A 12,599-nucleotide genomic window follows, 5' to 3' on the forward strand; every position below is an offset into this window, starting at 1 on the left:
TTTGCATCCACAGAACTGCCGCTCACTGGATATTTTCTCTTTTTCAGACCATTCTCTGTAAACCCTAGAGCTGGTTGTGCGTGAAAATCCCAGTAGATCAGCAGTTTCTGAAATACTCAGAACCACGTCATGTTCAAAGTCACTTAAATCACCTTTACTTCCAAATCTGATGCTCTTTTTGAACCGCAGCAGATCGTCTTGACCATGTCTACATGCATTGAGTTGCTGTCATGTGATTAGCTGATTAGAAATTTGCGTTAATGAGCTGTTGGACAGGTGTACCTAATAAAGTGGCCAGTGAATGTATTAGTTGTATATTGCTTTAATAAGATTGTTTATATGATAAATGTTATTATTTGATTTATTGTTTACAAAAAAACCTTTAAGACGGTACAATCTAGCAATATTTCTCTGTAGAAACCATGTACAGGCTGTTTTTTTTTTCCAGTCAGCTGAAAAAAAAAAAAATCCTTCACATTGCTTAACCGTGATATGATCTCTCTTTTTCTTCCCCACGGGTGAGCTCATAACACAACTCTTTGGAATGTAATACTGATACATCAGTCGCTGCCTTGCTAAATGAAGACAGTGCAGACGGTGTACCGTGTAATGGAGGATGATCAGATATTTCTGTTACTTCATTCATTCAGATAGCGCGTTTGCCCAGCTACAGAGAGGAACTGGTTGCCAGGCAACAGACAAGTGACCAATCCTTAGTGGTGACATCATCAGCATGGTTTAGCCTGGTTAGCCAACCGTGTGGAGAATTCGGGGCCAAAAATTGTTTTTCATCAAGCTGTGCCAAGCCAAGCTCAATGGGGAATTATAACTGTAACCGTTCCTTATCGTACATAGATTCACAGCGCTGCATATTTTTGATGTGCTGCATATTTACATTTACATTTAGTCATTTAGCAGACGCTTTTATCCAAACCGAATTTAACACACGTGATAAAGATCATTGGCTCAGCAGTGAGCTCTAAAGAATTGAACTCAGATAAGAGACCTACTGTTATATAGGATGTAGTCTATGATTTGATATTATTCGTAGTGATGAATTTGTTTCTGATGTTATATGCTTGGTAACAAAATGCAGTGTGATCTGACATTATATTGTCAGAAAACATTAGAAAAGACTTTTTATGAATTAAATAGCTGTACTCTAACAGTTAGGGAAATAACAAATTGTTGCCAAATGTATAACTAGATAGAAAATTGTTAATGACTGCAATCCCATGCCTAAATCCAAACATTAAATATTTTTCAATTGTCCAGGAAATGTATACACGATATGTATGAATTTTATCTCTGAATGAGCAAAAAGTAATATGCAGTTAGGTATTTGTGTGTATTTAATGTCGGATAGACATGTTTATACATAACCATTTTTTTTAAATATTCAAAAAATCTAATTTTATAGCTGAAATGTTACCAGTGAATCCAATTTGCCATGTTTCCTCAACATAACATTATTCATCAAAAGCTAGTAGAATTATAAATATTCTAAAGCAATTTTGAAATAGGACTCGCAGCGTTATTTTTGTTGTTTAATTATTTGAAATATGGCATTTTAAACCATATAGAACAATCGTGCTAACTAAATCAAATGTTTAGATCTGATGCATCTTTATCTTACACAATGCACTATGAAAACGAGTAATCAAACAAAAAATGTTTTTCTACACATTTTACATTTTCATTAAAATCCATATGGTAAATCTTTTCTAGTAGATTTCCTGAATGACCTCATTTTAATCTCAGAATTAAACCACAAATAAGTGACTATCAGCAATGTTTGAGCGATTATTTTTTTTAATGATGACAAATGCAACAAGGAAAATTCTATTTTAATACAAAAAAGCAGATTGTATGAGAGGAAACATAGCAGTAGTAGGTTTTTTTTCTAGTCCATTCTGGCCTTCAGGGTGCGTGTAGTTATCTTATCCTTCTCACTGTAAAATAACCACATACACCAATTAGCTCAGTCAGTTCAACTAGAAATGTAAAAACTATATCAAAAATAAATCTGTGCCATGCATTAACACATCACTTCAGTCTTGTTTTAATTTCAGGAAAAAAATAAATTTAAAGACCACCTAAAATCCATTAACTAATGATTTTGGTATTATCCACCTTTTTCCTAAGCCCATGATGGTTTACAAGAATTATGGGAGTAACTTCAATTAAACTGTAAACAATAAAATATATATATATTTCAGCCATTGAATATGAAAGGAAACTTTGTTGTAATTATCTATGAAGGTCATCGGTTCACCATTCTTCACTGCTGTTCACCGAGTGCAAACACAAATACATGGACACTGGAGCATTTCAAAGTCGCATCTAGGCATACGACGATAACCGACGAAAGTTTTAAGGTTTACAGTGGCCAAAATTCTGTCATACCATTCCCACGATACATATGAAAGTATCTGTTCGTCTTGTGTGTTTTTACTACTATTTTATTTAGTTTTTATGGGAACAGTATCTCCACCGCAAAAGCACAATCCACATCAAAAGCTACTGGTCAGCCCATGAAAAACAAATAGCTTATGCACTGCTTAAATGCAGTGGCTTTACTTTATATCCAAAGAAAAAGAAAGAATTCCAAAAATGCCTTTTCAAAGTTGTAAAGAAATCTGTGTTTTTGAAACTAATGATTTATTTGAATTATTTAGCCTGACATGTTTGCGGTGCTAAATTATTTGAAATTATAGATGCACCGATCCCGATACTTGGATCGGATATCAGTTCGATACTGCATATTTTTGCTGGATCAGGTATTGGCCAGCTGGTACCGATCCAAATACGATCTTGCGCTATATTCTGTGTCATTTATAAGCCAACAAAAGCCACGAAGGTAGCCTATTATAAGGCACTAGAAAGTTGTCATGTAAGCGTACTATATCCCAAATGTTCTGAAGCCATTCCATAGTTTAATGTGAAGCACAGATGAATATTCACATGCTTAAATTCATGTTCAGTTCAGCGCTTCCCTCCGCTGCGCCTGTCAATCATTCTCCGGTTATTCACAATACAAACTGCGTGCTGCGTTTATGACAACACGAAAAACTCTCCAAGACTATTTGTTCCTGCTAGTTTAAATAATCAGAGGAGAAATGCATTTAGTTTTGCATTAAATGGGTTTATTTTGACCTGCAACAAGCAGTTCATTGCTGTTTTTAAATCATGTTGCGCTGTGTCTGTTATCAGCAGATTGCATTCGCAACACTGTGTGTGAAGAGCAGGTAATAACCCTCTCTACTTCAAAGTAGGCCTACCTGAAATTTTAAATTAGAAAAGGCTCATTAATACATTGGACAGATCCTCAACGCACGGATTTCTTCCATTTGTGCAGCTGTTTTGGAAGTGTCCATAGATACCGGTGGGCTGCGCGCTGTCTCAGAGATGTAGCAAGCACTTCAAGCACCGGCAGCGCAGAAGTGAGGTGCGCCACTCCGTAAAATGAGTTTCTGTTCTCTAATCCTTCCGACTGAGTTTATCCGAGTGAAATACTTTAAGTGCTGCAAACAGTTTGTAAAGCCTGGCTTATTGTGGTCAAAGTAGTTGATTAAATTAATAAAGTGAAACTGACGGCCCGGCGCATATGAATTGTCATTAACAGAAAATTATTTAGCCTAATATAGGCTACCCTGAAAAGGTGAATATTTCATGGTCATTTTATTTATATTAATATTTTATTTAACAGACCTGTTTGTCAGTTTGTGCGCTGAAGCATACAAGCAGACCATTGAACTTCACCTCAAATATTCTTGTTTATTTTGTACTGACCAACAAAAATACATTAAAATAACCAACAAATTATACCAAATGAAATTCGTTGCGAAAAGACGAATTTCAGACATGCTTTCAGTTTCTCCATCTCACTCGCGGTGAGATTGGGCGAGGGAATGTTTATGAAGTAAAAGTGGCTTCCGACGGTTTCGCTTACGCCTGTTTCACATCGCAAGCGAAAGCAGTGCGTGAGCAGCGCGTATGGAGAGCAGAAGCAGCACGCAGGCGTTTGCCTTTCACATCAGCTGCGTCTGCAGCGTGCAGCTCTTCGGCCGCTGCTGCAGAGATCAATCTATCTCTGTCTATTCTATCTAGTTACCCATCTCTCTCTATATACAAATACCCTTTTTTAAAAGCTTTTCATCTGCACCAAGGCCCGCGGCAACCTCCTCCTATACTGTTTCCTTAACCTGCAAGTCTTTATTTTACAAATTATATAATCATACAGTACTGTATGCTTCTCAAGCTCTATGAGGAGTGTCATTCATGTCTGGTGCACTCAGAAGACAATCGCCTGTGACCATGTCATTTGGTTTTTGATTGTCAAGATGCACTAACTGCATCTCTGTTTAATGTTTATCGTCTTTTTTTTTTTTTTCATATTTATTTTGTCACTTGTCACTTTATGTACACTGGAAGCTTCTATAGCCAAAACAAATTCCTTGTGTGTGTGTGTGAAGCACATTTGGCAAAAAACTGATTCTGATGTTGTAGGCCTAGTTATAATAATATTTATACAATATAGATATAATGATATTTATACATGATCAAACTAGTGTTACTTTCTCCGCTCCAGCAGCTCGTGCAAAGGATGAGATGGACATAAGTAATTAATGCATACGCTTTTTTTACTTATTTTCATGTTGTCAGGTTCACAGTGGAAACAGCTCCCGGGTGGAATAACTTGAGTGAACATAAAACAAAGCCGAATAAAGCTTTATTCCACTGCTTCAGCTGCACAGCATACAGCGAGCTCACATCATCCAGCATGCGTGTCGAACTACACTATCCACAATACACTTCGCGCCACTTCCCCTCTCCTGCAACACTAGTGTGCAACTTAAGCAAAACTGATACGAAAATAGTTTCACATTTGGTTTTGTAGTTCGGGCCTAAATAAATATTTGTTGCCGTTTTTAATCGTTTAAGTTAATTTGATTGACTATATATATAAGTCAGTGGATTTTATTGATGCATTTATTGGGTAAAATTGCTACTTTTTACTGCCATTCAATGCGTTTTGGTCATTATCAATGCACTGTCACTTTAAGCATGAGCAGCGCGGCAAAAATAGACCCAGCACCAAAGCTATCGCGGCACTGCTGCTTCAGCGATGCTCACGCTTCGCGCTGACGCTGCGTGTGGTATAAAAACTGTAATCTGTTAACATGAACGCTGAAAAAACGCGCTGCTCACGCGCCACTTACGCTTGCGGTGTGAAACAGGCTTTAGCCTGCTTCAAACTGCAGGACAATATCAGGCTTTGCTAAGGCTGGTTATTTTAACAATGTATTGGATCAATAGTGGTAGCTTATTACAGATTTCAAAGAAAAATCTTAATATTAAAAAAGGGAACATCATCTGGACCACGACAGATCATATTAATGTCATAACGAATGCTCAAATAATGTAGCTTAGTTTACAGCAAGCATCATGTTTTTAGTTAGATTGTGCCGTCTGTCTTTTACAGTAGGCCTATAGGTCTGTTATTTTTACTAAAGACGACATATTAGTTGAGTTTATCTACAAAACTATAGAAATGGTATTATGTAAAAAAAAAACTGCACATCGAGATCAGATCTGTATCGGTGCATTTCTATTTTAGAGCAGTAATCACAATACCATGAAACCATGATATTTTAAACCAAGGTTATCATACTGTCAGAATCTTATACCGGCCCATGCCTAGTCGCATCGATTAGCTGGTCGGTCTATGAGCTGACATGCGATCGATCTGCTGATGGACAGACTGATTTACACAGCACTGAAAAGCTCCAGTGACTGTGTTTGCACAGCCGTGAAGAATGGTGAAACGATGACCTTCACGGCTAATCACAATAATTTCTGTTGAGCATGTGAACACACTGGCCAATCAACCATGTGTAAGAATGCATTCAAATGTTGGTACCAAACTCGATACTTTTGACAATCCAACTGGGATTAACTAATTACTTTCAGCAAATCATGAATAACCTCAATAATTAAAAACAAGTATTTCTGCAGTAATATTAGGGACATTTTAACTATAACTGTACTGTTAAAAATACAAAAACAAAATAATCTGGGGGAACAAAACACAGTGAACTCAAGAGTGATACTAATGCCTCACTAAAGCGCAAGATTTGTATGGCCCAAAATCAACTAGCTCAGTTTTCACCATGTATATGTTTTTTTTGCAGCTCAGCCTTATTTAAAGCGATTTGTCTTAGTTCTTTTTGAACAGAAGTTCCCCAAACTGCAAATGCAACCCATAATTTTAAACTCAGAAATCACATGTGGAAAAAGGTGGATTAGGTTGATGAGATTTGATGACACACTTACATGACATGAACAACGACTCCCATTCCAGACACTGCATCTCTGTCAACAGCGTTCAACATTGCCTGTGAGATGGTCTCAAATAAGTCCTCTGGTTTCTAGAGAACACAACAGAGAACAGCAAATATGAGGCTACCAGATCTCTAGATAAAAGAAGTCAACACAGCCTTGCAGAATTGTTCTCCTCCTCTTACCATGTCAGGTTCCCATAGTGACTCACACATGCCGTACATCTGCTCTGAGCAAGTACCGCTCACAACAAAGTCTTCTGTTACCATTGGACATCCGATAAGGTCAAGGGAGCAGATAAAGGGTTCAAAGGTCTTGGGGTCCAGACCAGCAATCACTGGCTCAATGTAGTATGGGCCAAACCTGAGATAGAGACAAGGCAGAGAATGTTCTACTTAGCCATGTTGGAGATGTGGGACATCCATAATCTGTACTACTCTAGAAGTCTAGAGATCTAGAAATTATTTGAATGACTGAAATCATATGATTTAGTGAATGTCTGACAATATTATGTTTTTTACAGGGGTGAAGAAGATAAGATAAAAGTGAAAAACAGAGCTCTCCATCAATCAGCAAGGTGTCAGGCCTGCTCATAGAGGAGTTTATGGAGTGTCAGATACACTGCATGCACTCAAATACACTCAAGAACTGCGCTTTCAAGACATGGAAAGTGAAACTCATGTACTCAGTCAGTCTGTCCAAGTTCAGACAAGTTTTAATGTATCTATGCCAATTTATCCTAATCCAAAACCTATAGTCTGTATAAATTCAGTGTTCAATAAATAAAATCTTAGCTTTTATGATACCACTGACTCAGGAGACACCATCACCTCTCTGCGCTCTCCTGTTTTTTCTAATGGTGGACTAATGATTGGGCAGAATGAAAGTTTGCTCACTCTACATGTTAGTAAGTCTGCCATACAAACACCAGTTACTTTTTCCACCATTTATTGACTGACAGATCTCCTGTGTTGAGAGAAATCAGGAGTAAGTGCAGATGTGTTACAAACATGATACTTATGGTATTTATGTATGCAATTAGCGTTGTCAAAAGTATTGAATTCTGTATTGAAATTTTAAATACATCCATTTCCCACTAAAATTTGAGCGTTGTGATTGACCGTGAAGGTCATCAGTTTACCACTCTTCATTTTCACAAAGATACACTGGAGTGTTTCAAAGCTCATATGTCAGCTCATAGATAGATCAGCAAATAGGAGTGGTTTGAAACGCTTCAGTGTCCAAATATCTGTTTGCACTTGGTGAAGAGTGGTTACCCTCAGGCTGGGCAATATTGCAAAAAAAATTATCACAATATCATATTTCATATCATTCGGTATTGACAATTATTGAATATTTTTAACAATACATTTAGGAATATTAGGATTTTTTTAACCACTTAATTTTAAATTTACAGACATTACTAAAGCAAATGGCTTTAATAGTCAAAAAAAAAAAATTATGATAATCAAATATGAGCTTTCAAGTAAAGGAATCAGCCATCATTATTCAAATACAAAGTTCAACATTACAAATTGTGAAGTTGAATGATTACATTACCCCCTATGCAAAAAACTCTTTCAGATGGGAAGCTAGTGGCTGAGATGCACAACAAAAGAAACCAAAAAGTTACACTGGCGACATCCTTGCATCCTTTTTTATTTACAATCTCCTCACTGCTGCTAGCCACCCCACTCATTTTTGCATGTGTTGTTATTCTGACCTGAAGTGACAAGCACGAGCGTGTGGTATCCTTCACCATTTTCAATGTGCTTTGTGCTCCTCTGCTGTCTTTCTGTAACTAGGCGACCATCAACCGTTTTCTCAGAGGATGACAAATAGACAAACCATTGCTGCAGCTCTGATACAAGTTTATTGAGAAAAGTAAAAATCACTGCAGTGTTTGGATGCGCTGTGTTTTTCTGAGGTAATTAGTCTGTTGTTATTACTTAAGCGTGTATATTCCATGCAAAGTGTAAAGCAGATTGGTTAGTTCTACTGAACCGCAATGCACTCGTGGCATTCAGTAAAGTTGAGATGTTTTTAACTAGGTAACATCACTCCCATATGCGTGTTGTGCAAGTCGCGTGCCTTCATTGGAAATAGCAAACTTACACCCTGAGCTTATTGGCATTCCTTGGAAGGCACGTGCTCAGCAGCCAGATTTTAATAAAGTTTCATACCGAAACCTCATACTGACCTTTAAAAAAAACAAAAACCAAAAAAACAAAACAAAACGATATTGTCAATGTTGTTCGGTCAATAAATACGTAGCCCAACCCTAGGTTAACCGATGACCTTTGGGGCCAATATATATATATCATACATCATAGCGTTCAAATGTTATGAGGAAATGGATGTTTTAAAAATTCCAGTACTGAATGGTACGCAAGTCATCAAGATATCATGGGCCTAAACAACTTTCTGGCACCGAAGTAGATACTTTTGACAACACTACATCCAATACAAGATATCGTGGGCCTCAAACAACCTTCTGATACCGAAGTCGATACTTTGGCTACCCTATATGCAATACAAGATATCATGGGCCTAAAACAACTACTTGTTGTCACCACTTTTGTGATGAGACCAGTAAAATTTTGGCATAACAAGTAAAAAACATCTGGACCACTGATCCGATCCTTAGCATTGGGCACTCTAATGTAAAACAGGTTTTTGCTTCAGATAAGGGTTTGTAATATTGTGATTCACCTTGTAACTTAATGGTTTGGTTCATAGATTATAATTCTTAAATATTAATAGATAGATAAATAATAATGAATATATCCCTTGCCACTGTCGCCTCTGGCTCGCTTTGGTTGTTTTGGGTGAATGGATCTTCCATTCAACAGTGACATCTGTATTACACTGAGCTGAATCAGTTCTGAACTGACTAGGACTACACTAGCATTAAACCTGCCTGACAAGCTGATTATGTCCCACAATGTGAAATAATAAGCCTTTTATTAGATTCCTGTTCATCAATGTAAAATGCTAGACTGTATAAAGTGTTATATAAATAAAAGTGACTTGACTTAAATGAACATCAATATAGGAAAACACTGACTTACTGAAAAAAATGTGCAGGCTCAATTGCAGTCTATTAGAACTATCTAAAGCACTGCAGGACAAGAGCGTGGTTTGCAAGGACAGAAGTGCATTTTTACCTCCTCTCATACAGAAGATTGGACACCATGCTCATGAAAGTCTTCGGCTTGATCTGACGACCTTCTTTCAGCTCATACAGGTTCAAGCGGAACTTCAGCCTTTGAGATCTAGAATAAAGGAAAATGGTTTTAACAGACATGTTTAGAAACAAATAAAATGTCATGGGTTAGGTTTCATTTGATAAGATTATTAAACATTTGATGTATTCTTACACTGTCTGTACATCTGTGGCAAGGCCTGCCAGTCCGATGTAGAGTCTCTCTCCCATAGGGAAGATCTTCTGAAAGTCAGTGGTAACCAGCTGGGCCTGGACGCCAAACCTCCGGTCTGATGCTATCGCCACACATTCCTTTCCACGCATTGCCATGACGGCACCTCCGTTATATGACATAATAGACTATAGACATAAGACAAACAATTACTGATACACATTACAAACATTATTATTATATGTTATTATAAATGCAAACATTTTATCACCATCATTGTTCCACAACACACATGGTTAAGTCTATATGGGATATAGCTGCAGATATGCACATCAATATAGCATCATTTTTGCAACATTGTATAGCAATAATTAATAATTTATCAGTACTGTGATGGTTGTCTACTGTTTTTTAATTACAGTGACGATTAGATTTAGGGTTGGGGTAGGTGTTAATAAAATACAATAAATGGGAAATTTATCTAGCAACAATCAACACACACTGCAATGGTTTACATTCAATTGTATGCTATATTAAATTAATTAACGTTTGTTTGTTTTTTACTACAGGCCACCAGAGAATCTGTGCATGCAGATTTTGGCAGCATTTTTAGGCCAGTTCTTTTATTTACACACATATATAGTTGAAGTCAGAATTATTAGCCCGTTTATTTTTCTCCCTGATTTCTGTTTAACGGAGAGAAGATTTCTTCAACACATTTCTAAACATAGTAGTTTTAATAACTCATCTCTAATAACTGATTTATTTTATCTTAGCCATGATGACAGTAAATAATATTTGACTAGATATTTATCAAGACACTATTATTCAGCTTAAAGGGCAATTTAAAGATATAACTAGGGTTAATTAGTTAACTAGGCAGGTTAGGGTAATTAGGCAAGTTATTGTATACTGATGGTTTGTTCTGTAGACTATCGAAAAAATATATAGCTTAAAGGGGCTAACAATATTGACCTTAAAATGTTTTTTTAAAAATTAAACTGCTTTTATTATAGCCGAAATAAAACAAATAAGACTTTCTCCAGAAGAAAAAAATATTATCAGACATACTGTGAAAATTTTCTTGCTCTGTTAAACATTTGGGAAATATTTGAAAAAGAAAACAAAATTCAAAGGGGGCTTATAATTCTGACTTCATTTATTTACATACACACACGTCGTTCTTATATTAATCTTATTATTATTGAATAATACGCCTGTTTATATGATTTATGTGCATTACAGTTTGTAATGTAATATTTTCTGTCTTTTAGTAGATATATCATACATTATATGATACTTTGTTAACCAAACAAGTGGTTCTAAATGAATTTACATTGTAAACATGTAAAATACAAGTTAAAAAGTGATTTGTTATTTCTAATTATTATACTCTCAAAATCATTCCTCATTATCCTGCAGATATTTATTTATCTTTACAAAATTGTGCAGAAATAGGAAAAAATGAACACAGATCCTATAACTAATAATTTAGTTAATTGTTTGTTTTAATAACTAAACAATATTTTGCTGCATGTGTTTTTGTACCTCGTCTCACATTCATATCCGAAATGCTTATAAAAGTAATAAACTCAAATGAAGGTCATGCTGAATTTCCATATTAACTGTGACGCAATTTAAAAGTATGTATCAAATAAAGAAAGCACATCCATATTTAACAATTATGTTCAAGAATAGAAAAAAATGGCTGCAGGTGCTACTTTATCTGCCCTACCAAGAAAAAAAAACATTTGGGTTGCATTTCTTAACTCCTAATGTCGCTAGTTAACACACTCAGCCTCTACCAAATGGTTGACATGTCAGTTTTTGGTAAAAGTACCGGAATTAATACATACATATACCATTAAAAAATTATGAAGTGTAAGACCAATTTATTAAACAAAAATCTAAATAAAACAGTTTTGAATACTAAATCAATTTTATTTTTTAGGTAAGCCATAAAATATTTCAGATTCTCATTTAACACGCTTTTTTTGTTTTTACTTTAAACCAAAATCAAATGTAGCAGTGCAACAGGATTATGTTTGTTTGATTTTTTTGTAAACCAACCATGCTGTGCGTGTAAGCCATTATTTAATACAGATATTATTTCAAAGTCAAAATATGGTCAACCATTTGGTAGAGCATGTATTTAAAGAGTTAATAACTAAATATTTTGCTGCTTGTGTTTTCGTGTTCGTACCTCGTCTGACGTTCATATCCGATATGTTTATAAAAGTATTACATTCTAAGGAGGGCCATACTGAATTTCCATCCTAACATCGATACAATTAAAATTAATTTAATTAAGCACGCCTATGATTAGCGAACAACGTCTATATTTAACACAGCTAGTGCAACTGTTACTTTCGATTTAACGTTAAATGTGATCGATTTAAATAATCCATTAAAATATTTGCTACTCACCCCATTTAACTAAAACTCACTATTCTGGGGTGTTTAACAACTCAAAATTACACAATAAAGACAATATAGCCTAGAGGTTAGAATAAAACATTCTATGACAACTTTCGTCTGGAAAGATGAGATGGCAAATAAGCTACAGTGCTAATATAGACGATTGCATTCAACATGAGAACTTAATCCTTCACGCAAGCTGACTTACCATGATGGCAGATGTAAAAGTAGGCACCAATATGAAGAATTATTTAAAAATACAATTGCTGTGCTGAAATATATAGCAGTAGACCAGGTTACACACGGTGACTACACACTTTCTTTCAAGCGCTGCTAGTTGTTCCTGATTGGTGGCGTCATTTCCGACTTACGAATCACCTACAGCGCCTCTGCTGGACAGAAAACACAGCTAACTGTTAAATGTATTTTTCTTTAACATTACAATGATACATGCTTAAAATA

At 35.8% G+C, this 12,599-nt stretch overlaps 1 protein-coding gene across 1 annotated transcript; it reads right to left on the reverse strand.

Annotated features, from left to right (window-relative positions):
* Positions 1-1,794: 1,794 nt before the first annotated feature.
* Positions 1,795-12,488, reverse strand: psmb3 (proteasome 20S subunit beta 3). The gene is made up of 6 exons (XM_056459725.1): positions 12,346-12,488; positions 9,723-9,907; positions 9,510-9,617; positions 6,528-6,705; positions 6,337-6,431; positions 1,795-1,952 (listed from the first exon to the last, which is right to left on the reverse strand). Exons 1-6 carry the CDS (start codon positions 12,346-12,348, stop codon positions 1,904-1,906), a joined length of 618 nt encoding a protein of 205 aa, XP_056315700.1. The 5' UTR covers positions 12,349-12,488; the 3' UTR covers positions 1,795-1,903.
* Positions 12,489-12,599: the final 111 nt, after the last annotated feature.

Source organism: Danio aesculapii, chromosome 6 (assembly GCF_903798145.1).
Source record: "Danio aesculapii chromosome 6, fDanAes4.1, whole genome shotgun sequence".
Classification (NCBI taxonomy): domain Eukaryota; kingdom Metazoa; phylum Chordata; class Actinopteri; order Cypriniformes; family Danionidae; genus Danio; species Danio aesculapii.